The sequence below is a fragment of the Schistocerca nitens genome, chromosome 10 (assembly GCF_023898315.1).
Source record: "Schistocerca nitens isolate TAMUIC-IGC-003100 chromosome 10, iqSchNite1.1, whole genome shotgun sequence".
NCBI lineage: Eukaryota > Metazoa > Arthropoda > Insecta > Orthoptera > Acrididae > Schistocerca > Schistocerca nitens.
Window position 1 is genome coordinate 96,524,584 of NC_064623.1, and position 21,995 is coordinate 96,546,578.

The 21,995-nt window shown below is 42.6% G+C and overlaps 1 protein-coding gene across 1 annotated transcript in view; it reads right to left on the minus strand.

Moving 5' to 3' along the window:
• Positions 1-11,180: 11,180 nt before the first annotated feature.
• Positions 11,181-21,995, minus strand: part of LOC126210501 (uncharacterized) — a 149,541-nt gene continuing 138,726 nt past the window's right edge. The window contains exon 7 of the mRNA XM_049939745.1: positions 11,181-11,645. Within this exon, the coding sequence (XP_049795702.1) occupies positions 11,401-11,645 (245 nt within the window). The 3' untranslated portion in view covers positions 11,181-11,400. The remainder of the gene's footprint in view (positions 11,646-21,995) is intronic.

Sequence of the window (21,995 nt, forward strand, 5' to 3'; positions counted from 1 at the left end):
GTCCATAAGTCGAACTTAATGACTGGACAAAAGCTAGTGACACTGTTTTAAGCTTGGGTACTTGCTCACATGAGAAGTAAAAGTACCTGTAGAAGTATACAAATGTTATTTAATGATTTTTATATGATTAATAAAACGTTATGTGTCTTGTGTGAACTATCTTGATAACATGAAGGTACGTAATGATGATCTACTTTCATTTAATTGTGACTGATTAGTAATAGGCAGGTTGGTTTGGGGGAGGGGACCAAACAGCGAGATCATCGGTCCCATCGGATTAAGGAAGGAAGTCAGCTGTGCCCTTTCACAGCAAACGTCCCAGCATTTGCGTGAAGCGATTTAGGGAAATCAAGGAAAACCTAAATCAGAATGGCCAGACGAGGGTTTGAACTGTCGTCCTCCCGAATGCAAGTCCGGTGTGCTAACCACTGAACCACCTCGCTCAGTAGTAAGTGGAGAGTAATACAGGGTGGACTACAGGAAGAAGTACATTTTCACTTGGTTATTGTCGGATTTTGCGTATATTTACACCTATATAACTTGTAGATAACTGTTCTACACCCATTGTCATTACTGAAAAGCCGAACACAAGACTATATCTTAAAATGTGTATCACACAAATGGCTTCCATCTGTGGTGATGCATTGTTGAAGACATTAGCCGAAGGTCTTCATTATATTCTCAGTCATTTCGTGAGGAATGGCCGCTACCTTTTCCCAGATTGTGGCTTTCAGCTTATCGCTCTTGTGGAGTCGCCGAAAAAAAGCTTTGTTTTTGAGATTACTCCACAGAAAAAAAGTAACGGCTTAAAGATCAGATGATTTTGCTGGTCAGTGTGTATTACCGAATCTTGAGAATAATTGAAGTGGAAACTGGCGCCCCAGGGTAGTCATTAAATTATGGGTTGCATCTCGATCTTGCTGAAAGCATACTGCATTTAGATGGCAATTTTCCTGCAGCTGTGGAATGAAGAAATTGTTACCTGTGGTCACGTGTCGCTCGGAATTGGCAGTCATTGGACAGTCATTGTCATCTTCAAAAAGTATGGGTTGTCCAGTAGCACACCATAGCGACAGCCTTTGGGGTACACTGGTCTTCTTCGTGAATGAGTTATTGGTTTGTGTTGAGTATTATCGAAAGTTTTGCTTTGCACTTACCCATTCAGGTGAAAATTTGCCCCATCAGACATCACAGGTTTTAAATTACGATGAAATGAATGCCCCTTACCTGCATACAGGCGTTGATATAAGTCAATGGGGACAGTTGAAAATATGTGCCCCGACCGGGACTCGAACCCGGGATCTCCTGCTTAGATGGCAGACGCTCTATCCATCTTTTTTTATATCATTTTATTGTTCATAGTTGTTCGTTGGATATGTTCGGGGTGGACGTCCCATGACACTTGTTAAAGTTCATCGTTGGTCCGTTCACTCACTTTTTTATTACAGAGGGCAGCTAACCCTCTGACCGAACACGCTGACACAGAGTAACATTGTCTGTGACACTGAGCTACCGTGCCGGCGATCCATCTGAGCCACCAAGGACACAGAGGATAGTGCGACTGCAGGGACTTATCTCTGGCACGCCTCCCGTGAGACCCACATTCCCAGCTTATTGTTCCGCACTATATTCATAATACCCGTGCCCATCATAATCACTACTCGCGGCTTTACCGCCGATTCACGTAAGAGTTCGGGCAATATTCTAAAGAACAGATACCATCTTCATTTATATATCACAAGTTTTGTCAGAAATGAGTCACCCAGGTTAATTCTGTCCAGAATGTTGCACAGAAATTACACTTACACACGTTTATCTTCCTGCGTAAATGATGAGGCACTTGCAGCCTACAAGGATGAGATTTTAAATCCTGTTTCACATTGAACTGCAACGACGTTCGAGGGATTTTTAATGTTCTAGAATGGCGACACCGTGTTTTTCGTCACAGAGCTGCATGAACTTGTTGTATATTTTCCAGCTTCCAAACTATCATTTCAGGTTCCTTGAGATTCGCATTGGTTACAGAACCCATTGTTTTATTCACCTGGATATTGTCCTTATGTCCGGAATGCAGGAATCACGGTCTCTTGCGTGGAGCATTGCCCGTTGGACTGTCGCCAGTGACAGAACCCCTCCACAGCTTCAATGCGTATCTGCATGGCCAACGTTCCATACTGAAGTGAGTGCGATGCTCTGTAGGTCCAATAAAAGGCTGTAAATAGCCCGAGCACATCTACATTGTAGCAATGTGGGCAATGGGAAATGTACCATTTTCTGTGAGTCACGCTGTGGTATATGTAACTGCTTGGACTTGTGATGACTTCAAGCTACCCAATTTGAAAAATAGCCTGCAGCGTATTCATAACACAATAATATACATAGCGTTCAGGTAGTAATATGTAAATAAGATTATGTGTTAAAACCAAATGGAAATTTGATGGCATGAATCATATCCTCTCCTCATACTAAAATAACGGATTTAGCAAAGGTGAGTAATTATAACTGCAGGAAAAGTAAATGTAGACGATGTTCTCAGTGAGCACAAGCACTACTTGATACATACTGAAGTCGAAACACCCAAAAAAAATTAAATGGCTTAAAGCTTGCAATGATTCCTTTTTTTTAATTCTTTTTATTGATCTGCTATATTCAATTCAATCTTTACTTAGTTCACACTTACTTTCCTTCAGTTCACACTTACTTTCTTCACTCGGATCATAGCTAAGTGGCGTAAAAATTCTTCTCCCTTTACAAAAACATTGTAAAACGTAATAGCAATAAATATAACATTGAGCAGAGCACAATTCAGTGTAATGTATGAATGACCTTATATCAACATGCAAGTATGTCAAACAACAGTGGCTCAGCTTACCATGTAATAGAATTCAAACTGATGAGATATTGTACATATAATATACTTGTCAAATTTTTGTTCTGGTTTTTTATAGTACATAATAATTCTTAGATAAATTGGCTATTAGAATGACATATTATGGAATTAAATTATTCTCTGTTCACTTTATTTTAATTTTTTTAAAAAGTTGAAATAAAAAAGTGTGTTAGACCACTTTTTGAATGTGCTTTTCATAGAATGCTTTTCTGATGGTGTACACCACTTTTTTATTGACAGTAAACATGTGTGTGTCTATTCTTCTCAGCTCTTAGATATTTAGTTCACCTATTTCTTTTGTTGCTCCTAAGTACTGCAGTGTATGCTTGTGACATCATATTTCCTCATTTATTTTATGAATTATGTACAAATAGTTTATTGTGACAAAATTAGTCTTTGAATATTTTGTTACAGAATACTAATAATGCAATAATAGCTATACATAATACAGATTACAATTTCCATTTTTTAATAACAGATATATAGAGATGGGTGGACTGTAATGTAGTGGTTTGATGTGATCAATTTTTCCACTAATGATTCAGTTCCCTGTCTGAAAGACAGATGTAGTTTATTTATCAACACTGGAAGCCTCCAGGAGACCTCTAAAAAGTTGAACATAATTATATCACTTTCAATAACATTTTTGTATGATATGGAAAGAATATTCCACTGACCACTCCTCAAGGTGTTCTTCACATTTCCAGTACAATTCAGTTCAAACTTTACATATGTGATTCTTTCCAGTTAAGAAGCCATCTTTCCTCATATTAGTATCCATAATCATTTCTCTAGTTCTTACAGATTTTACTACATTAACAGAATCATCACAACAACCGCATTTGGCAAACTACTTTTCTCTCTGTAGTATAAAAGCAATATCATGACTGTTAGGCAAATATGTTGACCACTTGAAAAGAGCTTGTAATTAAGTTTCATAACTCTTCTCCTGCCTTTGCCTAGTGCACACAGGTTATTCAGCCTTAGGTGGAGACCTTGTGTTCACAGAAATAAGCAAGTTTCTTTCCTCTTTTAAATCACACTATCCCCATATGTTAATTTTAATATAAACTATTGTTCATAAGTTGTGTTAAAAATGCATAAAATGCAAAAGCAAATGATTTTTCCAAGTTTTGGGTTAGGCCACTGCTGTCTTTGTTGTCTCACATAAAAGAGAGGGTCTTCAGAGAAAGAGAAAAAGAATACACCAGTCATCTAATAGACAACAGCTTAAGATATTGTTGATGCTGTACTAGTGGCTGACGTGTGTGCAATCGCACAGTTGTGACGTCGTTAAAATCGTAACAAAACGTCGCAAGTCCAGTATTATTAGATTCCTGAGTTAGTATATTTGTAATCGAAGATAACAAAATGGGTAGAGTATGACCAGTGGAAGGTAAAGGCAGGCTGTTGTCCTTTTGTTTGCATAAAAGCCGCTCCATTGCTGCTCTTTGAGGGCAGTTAGTGACTACCCTCGAACAGCCTTCATAAACTGACAAAAGGAATGCAAGATGAGGGAAACTGCTATTCCTGATTTCAAAAAAACATTTGTTTGTGTAAAAAGTAACTCATTACAACAAAAGAGATATTGATAGAAAGAAATAACCAAAAAGTTTTTTCCAGCATATTACAAATATTAAATTTGACACCACACATCACATGGCAGACATTCAACATGGCACTGGACTCCTGTGCATGTAGTGTAGTGTAGATATTGCCCCTCTCAAATACATTTACCTGCGGCAAATATCGAAGCTGTCAAGTGCCAGGGAGAGGGGGAATTACGTGCTGCTTTTCTTCACAGTACACAAGTCTGCCTTTGATTATTGTAACTGTTATTCATGTATGCTGCAGAATGTCTGCGTCATTTTTGGTCACATGATTTAACAGAGCGAAAACAAGACTCCGTGGAAATTACAGAATCGATATTTCTCGAAATTTTCGTATTCAAGCGAAGAGTGGGAAATAGACAAATGGGATATCAAAATGACCAGCTTTGAGATGACGTTTTGCAAAACAAGTGTAATTGCTTGAGCAATTTAACTACTGATTGAGGGAAAATATTTATCCTAATTTTCGTAGCCAGATGAAAAGTGGGAAATGGACAACTAGAGCATCAACTTCACCAACGTGAGGTCCAGTTTTGCAAAAGAGTATTTAATTGCTTTTAATTGCTTTTTTAAACTAATCATGATAACTAAAAAATATAATTAGCTATTTTCGGGAAAATTGAGGTATTTCAGAAACAGCTGCTGCTAGCTATGTAAGTGAAGTGTAAAAAATTCATCTCTTCAAAGCCTAGCTGTTTTGCACGTAACAAATTACATTGGTTTGGTATTTCATCCATTCTGAACAAAACTAGAAAATAAAATAAATTTAAGAAACAGTCAAATGTTTTGTGAAATGATTTGTCTAAAAGTAAGAAATAAAAAAAGTTACAGAAATAATTGACGTGCCTTTGAATGCTGCTCAAACTAATGTACAGCAAATGAAGTGCCGATTGAGCATTTAAAATTCAATCTTTAACTTAGAATCTCAGAATTTTAAAGTGTACAATAGGATATTTGTTTGGAATTTTAGAGTAGTAGAGGATTTTTGTCTGGTGGACTACATCGACCACCAGATAAATATCCTCTAGCACTAAAATTCCATACAAATATCCTATTGTACACTTCAAAATTCTGAGATTTTAAGCTAAACATTGAACTTCTAATTCTCAGTCGGCACCTCATTTCATTTGCTGGACATGAGACTGAACGGCATTCAAAAGCCAGTCAGATGCTTCTCTAACCTATTTTATTTCTTACATTTAAACAGATCATTTCACAAAACATTTGGCTCTTTTTATTTAAAAAAAATATTTTTCGTCTTCTCACCTCCAAAGGGATTCTTCGCTAGTTCGATGACATCAGAGAATATAGTTCGTGTGCGGTATTCTTAGGTTCTGTGCAGAACAGGAATAGAATTGTGTCAGTGTTCTCTTATGGAAAGCTTATGAGAAGATTAGCACAAATTACTCTAGATGACTTAAGGAACGGCGTATAACAAACTTCCCTTCTCTTTGGTGTCCTCGACAAAGCTCCACATGTAGCTTCAAATATCGCTTCTTGAAAAGAAAATACGTTGTCGTGTTTGAGAAAATCACATCTCAATGACACAAGATTCGGAAGAAAGAGATTTTTTACGAATTGTTTATGTAAACAGATCCAAACATTAGTGTAGCATGATATGATTTTAAAAAAGACGGAGCCGGCCGAAGTGGCCGTGCGGTTAAAGGCGCTGCAGTCTGGAACCGCAAGACTGCTACGGTCGCAGGTTCGAGTCCTGCCTCGGGCATGGATGTTTGTGATGTCCTTGGGTTAGTTGGGTTTAACTAGTTCTAAGTTCTAGGGGACTAATGACCTCAGCAGTTGAGTCCCATAGTGCTCAGAGCCATTTGAACCAAAAAAGACGGACGTTTCTCTTCTACAGTTGCCTCTCTACCAGCATATCTCTTGACCTTATTAGGAATGTAACCACAATCTTTCGCTGAAGATTTTGACTGGTATGAAGCAAAGCTGTATAAAAATTAACCGCAGAAGACCATGCGAAAGGGTGCGCACACAAAAAGCACTGAAAAGAAACATTGGCATCATGGATGTCGGAGGAAAATGAAAGTGTGCAATAAAGGTATGAAGTGAAAACATTGACGAAGGGAGTGATCGGGACAGCAACATTATATCAGGTGCAATGATGAAACCACAGTTTAAGAGCTGCAAAATTTGCAGCTGGGTACAGTACTCAATAAGAAGTATCATTGGTGAATAATACGTTTTCTTTTATGACTCATAAGTGTGTGATATGAACATTTATGTTTTCCCTGCGTCAACGGCGTTTTGAAACAGAGGGTACCTACAGCCCCACCTTTGTCAGCGTTGGCGTGTTTTCTTTCTCAACAAAAACCAGCCCCCTCACCACCGAAAGGTAAAATTGTATCTGACAAGAATAGCATTAGCAATGCAGTTAAAATATGATCAAACAGGGAGAACAAAGCGTTCTACATTCCAGATTTTCATAAAAACCCGTTTGTCGTAATCATTCTACGTCATTCTTGGACCAAATTTGGAATAGATCTATCAAGTGCCTAAGTGAGATTGAAAAGCTTACGATCAGTTTAACGAAAGAGACAGCATTTTCAAAGGAAATTGCAATGGGAGTAGATTACCAGCCGAAATAGGGTTGGAATCCATCTGCGCAAATTTCGTAAAGGCTCCACATGCTGAACTAGCTGAAGAGTTGGTAATATCACAGAAAGCACATAAACAAGTTCTGTAAGGAAACCCTACTGTCTACAGCTGAAATATGCTCTAGCTACTAAAGACATAGATCTATGACTGACTATGTGCTTATTTTCAGAGAGACAACCATTTGCATGTGCTTAGCGATGAAACAACTTTCCACATTTCAAGGAAAGTGAACACGCGTCACATACATGTTCAGAAATCAAAAAGCACCTCATGTTCATGGAACATGACCGCTGTCTACCAAAGCTGGGTGTGCTGTGTATGATTTCTCACCAAATGATTTGTTGCTGACAGTGGCTAGGTAACCTGATACGGAGACCAATCACTATTCTCCCAAATGGATGAGAACAATACTGACTTCATACACCAAAGGTGTAAAATGTTGCGGATATGAAAATACGAATCCCCTCTTCTCCACATCCAGCTTATGGCGATTTGGCTGGGAAGAACCAAAATTTTCAATTGGAAACATTTCAAACAGCCCAATTTACCCTCTGGGGTAGAGCACGAAATCATTATTTTAAACGAAAAGGCCCTCCAATTTCCGCTGTAGCTCTCTCAACCACCAAATAATCAAGTGAGCACCAACAGGACGGGGTGTTACTGATGAACATCATGAGATGCTGCACTGGCCACCACAATCATACCATTGTCATATCAGCTCACTTCTTATGATTTCTTCTCACATGCAGGGTGTTCGAAAGCTGACACATAGTTATGGAAGAACGCTTCTTTTTTATTGCATTTATGGTCCCTTATTTCATTAAGGGAGAAATTAAATTACACTTTACGTCAGAGAGTCTTCATTGTCATACCATATACAGGGTGTTACAAAAAGGTACGGCCAAACTTTCAGGAAACATTCCTCACACATAAATAAAGAAAAGATGTTATGTGGACATGTGTCCAGAAACGCTTAATTTCCATGTTAGAGCTCATTTTAGTTTCGCCAGTATGTACTGTACTTCCTCGATACACCGCCAGTTGGCCCAATTGAAGGAAGGTAATGTTGACTTCGGTGCTTGTGTTGACATGCTACTCATTGCTCTACAGTACTAGCATCAAGCACATCAGTACGTAGCATCAACAGGTTAGTGTTCATCAAGAACGTGGTTTTGCAGTCAGTGCAATGTTTACAAATGCGAAGTTGGCAGATGCCCATTTGATGTATGGATTAGCACGGGGCAATAGCCGTGGCGCGGTACGTTTGTATCGAGACAGATTTCCAGAACGAAGGTGTCCCGACAGGAAGACGTTAGAAGCAATTGATCGGCGTCTTACGGAGCACGGAACATTCCAGCCTATGACTCGCGACTGGGGAAGACCTAGAACGACGAGGACACCTGCAATGGACGAGGCAATTCTTCGTGCAGTTGACGATAAGCCTAATGTCAGCGTCAGAGAAGTTGCTGCTGTACAAGGTAACGTTGACCACGTCACTGTATGGAGAGTGCTACGGGAGAACCAGTTGTTTCCGTCCCATGTACAGCGTGTGCAGGCACTATCAGCAGCTGATTGGCCTCCACGGGTACACTTCTGCGAATGGTTCATCCAACAATGTGTCAATCCTCATTTCAGTGCAAATGTTCTCTTTACGGATGAGGCTTCATTCCAACGTGATCAAATTGTAAATTTTCACAATCAACATGTGTGGGCTGACGAGAATCCGCACGCAATTGTGCAATCACGTCATCAACACAGATTTTCTGTGAACTTTTGGGCAGGCATTGTTGGTGATGTTTTGATTGGGCCCCATGTTCTTCCACCTACGCTCAATGGAGCACGTTATCATGATTTCATACGGGATACTCTACCTGTGCTCCTAGAACATGTGCCTTTACAAGTACGACAGAAGATGTGGTTCTTGCACGATGGAGCTCCTGCACATTTCAGTCGAAGTGTTCGTACGCTTCAGATTCGGTGAGCGATGGATTAGTAGAGGCGGACCAATTCCATGGCCTCCACGCTCTCCTGACATCAACCCTCTTGACTTTCATTTATGGGGGCATTTGAAAGCTCTTGTCTACGCAACCCCGGTACCAAATGTAAAGACTCTTTGTGCTCGTATTGCGGACGGCTGTGATACAATACGCCATTCTCCAGGGCTGCATCAGGGCATCAGGGATTCCATGCGACGGAGGGTGGATGCATGTATCCTCGCTAACGGAGGACATTTTGAACAATTCCTGTAACAAAGTGTTTGAAGTCACGCTGGTACGTTCTGTTGCTGTGTGTTTCCATTCCATGATTAATGTGATTTGAAGAGAAGTAATAAAATGAGCTCTAACATGGAAAGTAAGCGTTTCCGGACACATGTCCACATAACATATTTTCTTTCTTTGTGTGTGAGGAATGTTTTCTGAAAGTTTGGCCGTACCTTTTTGTAACACCCTGTATGTACCAGACACAGAATATCTTCAGAGGAAAGTATGGTAAGGACGCACCAAATAAGTCCTCCATCAAGCGAATGTATGACATGTTCCATAAGACAGGAAATGTGGCAAATGCAGCCAGAAGTAGTCAACCGAAAGCGGAGACACCAAAAAAAGTTGATTGATGTGCAAGTCGCATGTACTTTGAAGCCTGCGAAATCTGTGCGAAGCTCTTCTAGTCAGTACGATCTCAACGTTAGTGGCAGTCAAATGGCTGAATGTACACAACCACCGAGGCGACACAAATAAAGTAATGCGACGTTAACTGGTTTTGAGCCTCAGTGCCAGAAGATGCAGAGCCTACAGGAAGCTACCAGCGCTTCTGACATATGCAGCTGTCTCCTGTGCGTTTCGGCTGCTCCTAGAACGACTTTTTACACTTTTATTTCATATAGAAATTATTGAGGCCTGTCTGTACCGAATTCGTGGTATTCACGAATTACTACCTCCAAAACTGGAAAACGTACAACTTTCTGTAACTCGATCCGTTATCTGTGATTCCAGATTGGCAAGAACTCGATGTTGATGGTTCAAATGGCTCTGAGCACTATGGGACTCAACTGCTGAGGTCATTAGTCCCCTAGAACTTAGAACTAGTTAAACCTAACTAACCTAAGGACACCACAAACATCCATGCCCGAGGCAGGATTCGAACCTGCGACCGTAGCGGTCTTGCGGTTCCAGACTGCAGCGCCTTTAACCGCACGGCCACTTCGGCCGGCAACTCGATGTTGATTTAGGTACGACAAGGCATGGTTCCATCTTGACTGGCAAGTGAATATGCAGAATCCACGAATTCACAGTTCGGCACAGAAAATCCAAATCAGCTGCAGGAGTCGCATTTGCGTGTAGCAAATATTGGTGTCGAATGTGCGATGTCACGTAGGCGAATGTTCATAGCGTTTTCTCGTGGCACTGTGAACATGGAGTGTTGCAGAGAGTTGGTGCAGCAATATGTAACCGTTATACCTGAAACTCAGTTATGGAACTTGAAGTTTGACGAGGGTCTAACAACACCATGACTTTCTTGTAACAGTGCTTTTGTGGACAAATGATTTGAGGTATTTGTGGCTTCCTCAAACTTCTGGTATATTTCAGCCTGTCTTTCCTTTTGCAGACTTACCTCAAGGATGCTGCTTCCAAACCAAACCCTCGTACTATTCCCACAACCCAGAAAAAAATTGAGCAATCTGTTGCCCAAACACAGAAATGTTCCATCGAGTTCAGGTCGGAACTGTGGGGCAGGCGAGTCCATTTTAGGAATTTTACTGTCTTATTGTCGACAAACCATTGCCTCATAGACGTTGCTTTAGGACAAGGTGCCTCTAGCTAAATGTTTTTAACTTAACATCATATTGAGTTATGTGAATCACATAGTGGAAGGCACTATCGGCAGCTTCTGAACTTATTTTCTCATAAAACTTCATTCCTCTCTGAACAGTCGCAGTGTCACAAACGACGAGATATTCCTACCACCATCTGCAACAGTACTGATGAACTGTGATCTGTGGTTCAGCAAGACTTGCTACAAAATGACCTCGATGGCTTATATTATTGGTCAGGTGTGTACCAAGAGAGACATGGTGTATAAATTTTTATGTGCTGGAAAGAAACTTTTTGGGAATCCCTTTCTGCAACACTATTTAACTGTAACAATTACACTTTGAAATTATTAGCATCGTGTCATCCCAGCCTCTGTAATCAATGCTCAGGATCTCACAGCAGTATAGGTCTCTTTCTCGTTACAACAGTGCTCTGCACATCTCTCCTGCAGTGTCTCACAGGGTACTGTCCACTATGCGATGCCGACCAAGGAGACGTGTGAGATCAGAGGTTTTTTGGAGTCTCCAGTGGGGCCCGGGTCCACCAGAGGCCCGCTGGGCGGAGCAGGACCATCCGTCAGCGCACAGGCCGCCTCCAGCTCGTCCTCCATCGGCTCCTCTCGCAGACGGTCGAATTGGGTAGCGTCCCCACAGAAGAGCCGGTTGGCCCACACGCTGAGGAACAGGTACTGCAGCAAGCACACCACGTTCACCGCAACTGTGAACAAAGAGAAGAGCTGGTCCCGCATCCGTGTGCATGGGGTAATTATAAAATAGGAAAGCCTACTTTCTTTCTTTCTTTCTCACTGGTCATACCGGACTCGAGAGTCCATTACTGCAGCAACGTATTTTCGCCATGTGTCCCTGTCTTGCGCTATTTCCTTCCATTCACCTTCAATACCTGTTGTTATTGTTGTGGTCTTCAGTCCTGAGACTGGTTTGATGCAGCTCTCCATGCTACTCTATCCTGTGCAAGCTTCTTCATCTCCCAGTACTTACTGCAGCCTACATACTTCTGAATCTGCTTAGTGTATTCATCTCTCGGTATCCCTCTACGATTTTTACCCTCCACGCTGCCCTCCAATGCTAAATTTGTGATGCCTTGATGCATCAGAACATGCCCTACCAACCGGTCCCTTCTTCTTGTCAAGTTGTGCTACAAACTCCTCCCCAATTCTATTCAGTACCTCCTCATTAGTTATATGATCTACCCATCTAATCTTCAGCATTCTTCTGTAGCACCACATTTCGCGAGCTTCTACTCTCTTCTTGTCCAAACTATTTATCGTCCATGTTTCACTTCCATACATGGCTACACTCCATACAAATACTTTCACAAACGACTTCCTGACACTTAAATCTATACTCGATGTTAACAAATTTCTCTTCTTCAGAAACGCTTTCCTTGCCATTGCCAGTCTACATTTTATATCCTCTCCACTTCGACCATCGTCAGTTATTTTGCTCCTCAAATAGCAAAACTCCTTTACTACTTTAAGTGCCTCATTTCCTAATCTAATTCCCTCAGCATCACCCGACTTAATTCGACTACGTTCCATTATCCTTGTTTTGCTTTTGTTGATGTTCATCTTATATCCTCCTTTCAAGACCATGTCCATTCCGTTCAACTGCTCTTCCAAGTCCTTTGCTGTCTCTGACAGAATTACAATGTCATCGGCGAACCTCAAAGTTTTTATTTCTTCTCCATAGATTTTTAATACCTACTCCGAATTTTTCTCTTGTTTCTTTTATTGCTTGCTCAATATACAGATTGAATAACATCGGGGAGAGGCTACAACCCTGTCTCACTCCCTTCCCAACCACTGCTTCCCTTTCATGTCCCTCTACTCTTATAACTGCCATCTGGTTTCAATACCTAGGCTCCTCAAATCAGCCTTCACATTGTCCTCCCATCTACGCCTCGGTCTCCCCACAGGACGTTTTCCCTCTAAGTGCCCTACCAGTACTCTGCGCGCTGCCCTGCCCTCATCCATTCGAGCTACGTGACCTGCCCATCGCAGCCTACGTGATTTAATAATACTGATTATGTCAGGGCTTGAATAGAGTTCGTGAACCTCTTCGTTATACAGTTTTCGCCACTCTCCGCTAATGTCATCCCTTTTTGCTCCGAAAATTTTCCTCAAAATTTTGTTTTCAAATACTCGAAACGGCTTTTCATTTATCACAGTGAGAGACCAAGTCTCACGCCCATACAGCATAACTGGTAGAATAACAGTTTTGTATATTCCAATCTTTAAATTCCTAGACAATATCCGTGATGAAAGTAATCCATTCAGTGAGAAGTAGCACGCATTTCCCGCCCTTAATCTCTTCTTCAGTTCGGATTCAGTCTCATTTCTCGAAGTGATGTCCACGCCTAGATACTTAAATGTGTTCACTTTTTCAGACTGCATGTCTCCAACTCTTAACATTTCTTGATCTACTGCTGTTGGCATTCTAGTAGTAACCTGCTATTTAGTTTTGTCTTCACTTATCCTTAGACCTACATCTTCACTAGCCTTGATTAACGCATTCGCATTTGCTGTTACAGATTCTTTCCTATCGCTAATGATGTTTAGATCATCTGCATACCCTAATATCTTAATATTTCAATTTAACTCCAACTCCAACTCTTAACATTTCTTGATCTACTGCTGTTGGCATTCTAGTAGTAACCTGCTATTTAGTTTTGTCTTCACTTATCCTTAGACCTACATCTTCACTAGCCTTGATTAACGCATTCGCATTTGCTGTTACAGATTCTTTCCTATCGCTAATGATGTTTAGGTCATCTGCATACCCTAATATCTTAATATTTCCATTTAACTCCACACCCTCTCAATTATCTGCTGCCATTCGTACAATATATTCTAGGACTAAATTAAAAAGTAGCGGAGACAGGGCATCTCCCTGCTTAAGTCCGTTCTTTATTGAAGGAAAGCCTACACTTGGTCAAAAGTATCCGGACACCCATTAGTGGACACTGATGTGGGGTGTGTCCACCCTTTGCCTTTATCATAGCTTCAACTCTGCTGTGGACACTTTCAGTGAGGTGTCTGAATGCCTGTAGAAGAATGGTAGCCCACTATTCATCAAGCCCCGAAATCAGACGAGGTAGTGAAGTTGGATGCTGGGGTCTGGAGCGATGTCTATATTCTAACTCATCCCAAACGTGTTCCGTTGAGTTTGGATTCGAACTCTGGGCGGGCCAGCCCATTCCAGGAATTTTATTGTGTTCCAACCTTTGCCTCGCAGATGCTGCTTTACGACAAGGTTAATCGCCAGTCTGCTCCTGTACTGTACGCTGTACAATGTGCTCACACCTTTCCGCATTTAGGGTTTTCTTAAGCGCAATAAGGGGATCACTACACAACCACGTAAAACACCCCAAAATATCGCCCCCTATGTACTTCATTGCTGGCACAACATACGATGGCAGGTGACATTCTCAGGCATCCTCCAAATCACTTGTTCCCAGTCATCCACTGTCCAGTGTGGTCGCCCTTCACACTACCTCTAGCGTCACTTACCACTGACTACAGAAATGTGTAGCTTGTGAGGAGATGATGGACTACCGTACCCCACTTTTTGTTAACTCGCCACGCTCAGTGATTGTGGTAACTGCACTACAGGTAGTACTTTGGAACTCACCGCTGATTTCTTCCTCTTAATTACTGTGATTTTTTTACTACCGTCCTCTGCAATGCTCGGTTGTCCCTGACCTCCAGTACGTCAGATTTTCCAGGTCTGATGATTCCTTCGTATATCAATCTATTATCACCAACAGTCGACTTGGGCAGCGGTAGAAAGGTTCGAACGTCCCTGACGGATTTATTCATCAGGTGACATCCAATGACTAATCCATACTCGAAGCTACTGAGCTCTGCTGACAGACACATTCTGCTGTTGCTTTTCTCTACTGACTACCCGAAGCCCCTCTCCTCGTTTTATACTGGTGGTCTCACCTCTCGTGACGCCTAGTAGTCAATTCTGCATTACATAGCGTGTCTGGATACTTTTGATCAGATACTGCATGGAGTGATAGCTCAGATGCATAGAACAAATTTTTATCACCAATAGACATTGGCCAAAAAGTTATGTTTCCCCATAAGCGCCCCAAAGAATTTGAAACTCGTTACATAGCTCATACAGACACATCCCGTACAAAACTATCATGTTATTTTGTCCATGTAATTCTTCAGCTTAATAATTTGTATTTAGTATCTAGAATAAACTTGGATTAAAGTTTCGAAGAGCTAAATCTAAAGGAATTTGGACTGCTTGACAAATGTCGCAGATATGTATCACTATCCTTTGTTATAGGAAACAAAAGCATAGCCATCACTATATTTAAGGTATTGTAATGGTTTTGATTGTATTGCCGAGCTTGTTTTAATAAGTAAGGCTATGTCACCACTGCACAATGTGTTCGTAATACCTAGTCTAGTAAGTCAGCTCGTGATCTGGTGGCTAGCGTTGCTGCCTCTGGATTACGAGATCCCGGCTTCGATTCCCGGCTGGGTTGGAGATTTTCTCTGCCCGAGGACTGGGTGTTTGTATTGTCCTCATCATTTCATCATCATCATTCGTAACAGTGGTTAGAATGATTGTGTAAAAATTGGACTGTGTAGAAAAAGCAATGAGGTGGAGATTTTCCTGTACGACCAATTCACGAGTGCACCATGAATATCAGGAATTCTGTAAAACATCAAGTCTCTGACATCGCTGCGGCCGGAGAAAGATCCTGCATGAGCGGGACCAACGACGACTGAATAGAATCGTTCAGCGTGACAGAAGTGCAACGCTTCCGCAAATTCCTACCGATTTCAGTGCTGGGTCATCAACAATGGGCTTTCGCAGCCGAAGGCCCACTCGTGTGCCCTTGATGACTGCGCGACACAAAGCTTTACTCCTCGCCTGTGCCCGTCGGCACCGACACTGAAGTGTTGATGCCTGGTCAGACGAGTCTCGTTTCAAATTGTATTGAGCGGATGGACGTGTACAGCTATGGAGACAACCTCATGAATCCATGGACCCTACATGTTAGTAGGGAACTGCTCAAGCTGGCATGCTGGTGGGATGTGTGTAGTTGGAGTGATATGGGACCCCTGATACACCTACATATGACTCTGACAGGTGACACATACATAAGCATCCTGTCTGATCACCTGCATCCATTCATGTCCATTGTGTATTCCGATGGACTTGGGCAATTCCAGCAGGACAATGCGACACACCACACGTCCAGAATTGCTACAGAGTAGCTCCAGGATTCACTCTCCTGAGTTTAAACACTTCCACTGGTCACCAAACCAGTCTGGACTCTCTAATAACAGCACATAGATACAAACCAATTTCTTCAAACTTAACCTCATTTGTGTTTATCGCTGCAAGAAGTATTTTGACACTAGAGGGAATGGCTAACATTGCGTGCAAAGCATTTCATTCATTAACTTTAGCACTTTGAACAAAGAAGAAATAGGAAACACGACACTTGTGCTAGGAGTGGTTGAAACTGAAAGCTAGACATTCCCACGAAAATGTACCGAAGGAAATATCACTCTCAGAACTTGATGATTATAGTATCACCTTTCTCCGAATCGACACCCAAACCTTTAATAGCCTGTTATAATTACTTCGCCCTCACATTGAAAAAGAAGACGCAGTTACGCGAAAATTCCCCCATTTTCTCAATGATCAGTCGTTCGATATTGCAATACCTGTTTTGTTGAGAAGAACAATGCAATTTTCCGTCAGACATGCATGCATGCAAAGAGTAGGCATTGCGGCAACTGCCGCCGTTATGAACTACTGAAATGTATTCGCCGTTGCGAATATGATCAGCCATCAGCTATATAAGGGAACGGCAATGAAAATCTGTCCCTGACCGGGATTTCACATCAGTGGCTTCTTCTGGGAGTGTACGGTTCGTGTGCCAATGTCTGAATGAATCTAGGAATTTATGAGATTATTCTTAATCAATATCAGAGAAGTATCTACCATTAGGCAAAACTAGGCGACCACCTAGGGTGGCAAAATTTTAGGTGCGCAAAGGGCAGAAAAAAAATTATTTTCAAATGAGACAGCAAAAAAGTGAAGCAAATGTACGTAAAAAACTAAAAATAGGAAAAATTAAAACACCGAATTGTTTTCAAAAGTATTCGGAACAGTTACTTAATAAGTCTTTACTTATTTTAACGAAAGTAAACACAAGTATGGGGTCAAGGTTCGTTCTGGCCCATTTTGTTAGTGTGAGCTGCCCACATCAGGCTACAGGTATGGCCTCAAGGGCAAACCTATTATTCTCCTTTGATTGACAGGTACTTAACCAATTGTCCACCCACCCCCTCCCATTCCCCTCACTCCTCAGGAAACCTCCCTCTCGCTGCTACAAGTACAGATTCAGGTCTGAGTTATTGGAATAGCCCCTCTCACTCTTATCAATTTCATTGACTACTTAATTAAATTGATCAATTAATTGACCTCTCCCTCTCTGGCAAACCCCCTCCCCTCCTACCCTCCCTCCCGGAAACTGGCGGGGAAAAGGCTGACTTGATCGATCATTTGGAGGGAATTCGATTGCAGTGTATAGAATATTATTTAATTATTGATGACAGTGTATGGAATATAAATTATTTATTTAGTTAAGGAACTTGTCCAGAAATCGAGTGCTGTGTATGGAATATTGTTCAAACAATTTAGACAATGTGTGGAATATTGTTTATCTAAACAATTTAGGGGATTCAAGGCAGTGTATGGAATATTTGGAAATTGGTGGCTCTTTGGTGGAGAGGAAGGATCTCATAACAGGAATTTCAATGGTATATTGTTTGTTTATACAAAATTCAGTTTGTGGGGGTTGCATTCCTCTTGATCATCATTCTCTGCTGTTTGGAATCATGTAGGTCTTATAAGAAGTAATTACATGGGGCAAACATGTTGCATAACCTAATTTTCAGCACTGTACTCTGGGTGTCTTAACCTAATGTTACGCCCTCTAACGCCACTTAACCTATTGTTCTGTTAAGTGGTTTTACATCTCTCCCCCATTTCCTTAAACTATTGTACGGCCTCTGATACCAAATTGAGTAATTAGTTATGTCCTCCCACCATTTCTGGTACACTTTTCGAATTTCACATGCTTTCGAACGCCATTTATAGCGCATTATTCTTTGTCACTAATACCCCCTTAAACTACTGCCCTGCATTTCACGTAAAAATTATGCAAATTAATCTAGTGTTCTGCATTGAACCCGCTGTTCTGCTCCATGTCACCCCCTCACGCACACCCTCCCGTTAACAATTGTACCGCTAACACCACATGGATATAAAAAAAATTATGCAAATTAATTAAATCGATATTCTTCACATGTATGGGGAAGTTTCTTTTAATTCACAGCATCCTATTGGTTGGTGAAATCGATTGAGTATAACTTAAACAAAAGATCGCTAGTAAAAAACACATCACGCCACACCACGCCAGACGCTGCCGCCGCCAACTTCCGCCAACTTCGCATGCACTCCCAGGAGTCAGGGTGCACCTAGAGCCCGCACAAAGTCAGCTGCCGTGCCACACACAGGTGTCCGTCGGGTCCTGAAAGTATGAGGCGGTGGCGTCCCTTTCATACTTAACACCTGAGAAATTCCTGTCGAAATACCTAAGCACCATTGATGGCGCGATGACGCATAGCTGCGGTGCGGCTCCAGCGCCAACAGATGTTTGCATAGTAGCTAAAAGGTTCTCAGTGTTATTCCAATGTCACACATAGCGCTATAGAAATCTGTTGCAATGCTTCCCAGAATAACACAGGTTGCATTCTTCCTAGCAATCCTAATGGAACTTGCCCGTTCATCACTGAATTTACCCGTCAAACTGCAGCTGCTGCTGCCAGTGTGGCAGCACTGTCCGCCATTGTTTTCCGCAGACAAGACTTTCAGCAGCAAAAAACTATTTTTTACAGATCGCCACATTGCTCTGACAGTCAAACCCCGCAAAAGTTGCCTACAGATCGTTAAATACGTACAAGACTCACAAGAATATTGGGAACCAGGAACATATTTACCAGTGTGAAAAAAAAAAATGAAATGAAGTCCCATGCTTCTTTACAGAGCGTAGGGGAACGATGCGGGAGACCCGCGCCTTACTAGGCAAGGTCCTAATGGAGGTGGTTTGCCATTGCCTTCCTCCGACCGTAATGGGGATGAATGATGATGATGAAGACGACACAACAACACCCAGTCATCTCGAGGCAGGAAAAACCCCTGACCCCGCCGGGAATCGAACCCGGGACCCCGTGCTCGGGAAGCGAGAACGCTACCGCGAGACCACGAGGGGCGGACATTTATCAGTGTAACTACAATTAAATATTATGATCGCTGCTGCAGTCTGACACTGATCGATGTACAGGTAATGTCTCCTCTTGACAGCTATAGTCCTGGAATGAATCTCAGTATCTATAGCATACATAACTTTCCACGTAAAAATCTCTCTCATACCCACACAGTTCTCGATGCGCTGAATCTATACAGCCCTCACGGTAGGACGCACACTCATTTTCTCTGAGCATGCCACAACATAAGCCACAGTAACATCACACTGAAATATGTACACATTTTACACAAACAGTGCAGTTATCTTTTATATCTGCACGGCACCCGAAAATATTATATTATGCCTACATTCTCGATTCTCCTCAGTCCTAGGAAATTATCCGACAAAGTCTTCGAGTCAGCACTTCTAGAAGGTGCTGCATCTTACCAAGATTCTCTCAAATATGTGTTATAAAGGACAGGCATCTGGCACTATGTGATAATGAACACCGCACCCACAGATGTAATGCTTGGAAAGACATCACCAACATGGGTTGGTGTACTGTAATCAACATTACTATCGATAGAACAATAAGGAAAATGCAAGGTTACGCTTAGGAAAGCCGGTGAGAGGACGTATTGTTACAGCCGTATTGCCCATCCTGTTCGTATACTTCTACAAAACCTTTTGATATTTTCGATGCCTGTAAGTCCAACCAACACACAGCGGTGTCTTTTATATATATACACTCCTGGAAATTGAAATAAGAACACCGTGAATTCATTGTCCCAGGAAGGGGAAACTTTATTGACACATTCCTGGGGTCAGATACATCACATGATCACACTGACAGAACCACAGGCACATAGACACAGGCAACAGAGCATGCACAATGTCGGCACTAGTACAGTGTATATCCACCTTTCGCAGCAATGCAGGCTGCTATTCTCCCATGGAGACGATCGTAGAGATGCTGGATGTAGTCCTGTGGAACGGCTTGCCATGCCATTTCCACCTGGCGCCTCAGTTGGACCAGCGTTCGTGCTGGACGTGCAGACTGCGTGAGACGACGCTTCATCCAGTCCCAAACATGCTCAATGGGGGACAGATGCGGAGATCTTGCTGGCCAGGGTAGTTGACTTACACCTTCTAGAGCACGTTGGGTGGCACGGGATACATGCGGACGTGCATTGTCCTGTTGGAACAGCAAGTTCCCTTGCCGGTCTAGGAATGGTAGAACGATGGGTTCGATGACGGTTTGGATGTACCGTGCACTATTCAGTGTCCCCTCGACGATCACCAGTGGTGTACGGCCAGTGTAGGAGATCGCTCCCCACACCATGATGCCGGGTGTTGGCCCTGTGTGCCTCGGTCGTATGCAGTCCTGATTGTGGCGCTCACCTGCACGGCGCCAAACACGCATACGACCATCATTGGCACCAAGGCAGAAGCGACTCTCTTCGCTGAAGACGACACGTCTCCATTCGTCGCTCCATTCACGCCTGTCGCGACACCACTGGAGGCGGGCTGCACGATGTTGGGGCGTGAGCGGAAGACGGCCTAACGGTGTGCGGGACCGTAGCCCAGCTTCATGGAGACGGTTGCGAATGGTCCTCGCCGATACCCCAGGAGCAACAGTGTCCCTAATTTGCTGGGAAGTGGCGGTGCGGTCCCCTACGGCACTGCGTAGGATCCTACGGTCTTGGCGCGCATCCGTGCGTCGCTGCGGTCCGGTCCCAGGTCGACGGGCACGTGCACCTTCCGCCGACCACTGGCGACAACATCGATGTACTGTGGACACCTCACGCCCCACGTGTTGAGCAATTCGGCGGTACGTCCACCCGGCCTCCCGCATGCCCACTATACGCCCTCGCTCAAAGTCCGTCAAGTGCACATACGGTTCACGTCCACGCTATCGCGGCATGCTATCAGTGTTAAAGACTGCGATGGAGCTCCGTATGCCACGGCAAACTGGCTGACACTGACGGCGGCGGTGCACAAATGCTGCGCAGCTAGCGCCATTCGACGGCCAACACCGCGGTTCCTGGTGTGTCCGCTGTGCCGTGCGTGTGATCATTGCTTGTACAGCCCTCTCGCAGTGTCCGGAGCAAGTATGGTGGGTCTGACACACCGGTGTCAATGTGTTCTTTTTTCCATTTCCAGGAATATATATATATATATATATATATATATATATATATATATATATATATATATATATATAAACTGGGTGATCAAAAAGTCAGTATAAATTTGAAAATTGAATAAACCACGGAATAATGCAGACAGAGAGGTAAAAATTGACACACATGCTTGGAGTGACACGGGGTTTTATTAGTACAAAAAAAAATTTTGCTGGGTGTGTGAAAGATATCTTGCGCGTGTCGTTTGGTGATGATCGTGTGCTCAGTCGCCACTTTCGTCATGCTTGGCCTCCCAGGTCCCCCGACATCAGTCTGTGTGATTATTGGCTTTGGATTTACCTGAAGTCGCAAGTGTATCGTGATCGACCGACATCTCTAGGGACGCTGAAAGACAACATCCGACGCCAGTGCCTCACCATAACTCCGGACATGCTTTACAGTGCTGTTCACAACATTATACCTCGACTACAGCTATTGTTGAGGAATGATGGTGGACATATTGAGCATTTCCTGTAAAGAACATCATCTTTGCTTTGTCTTACTTTGTTATGAAAATTATTGCTATTCTGATCACATGAAGCGCCATCTGTCGGATATTTTGTGAACTTTTGTA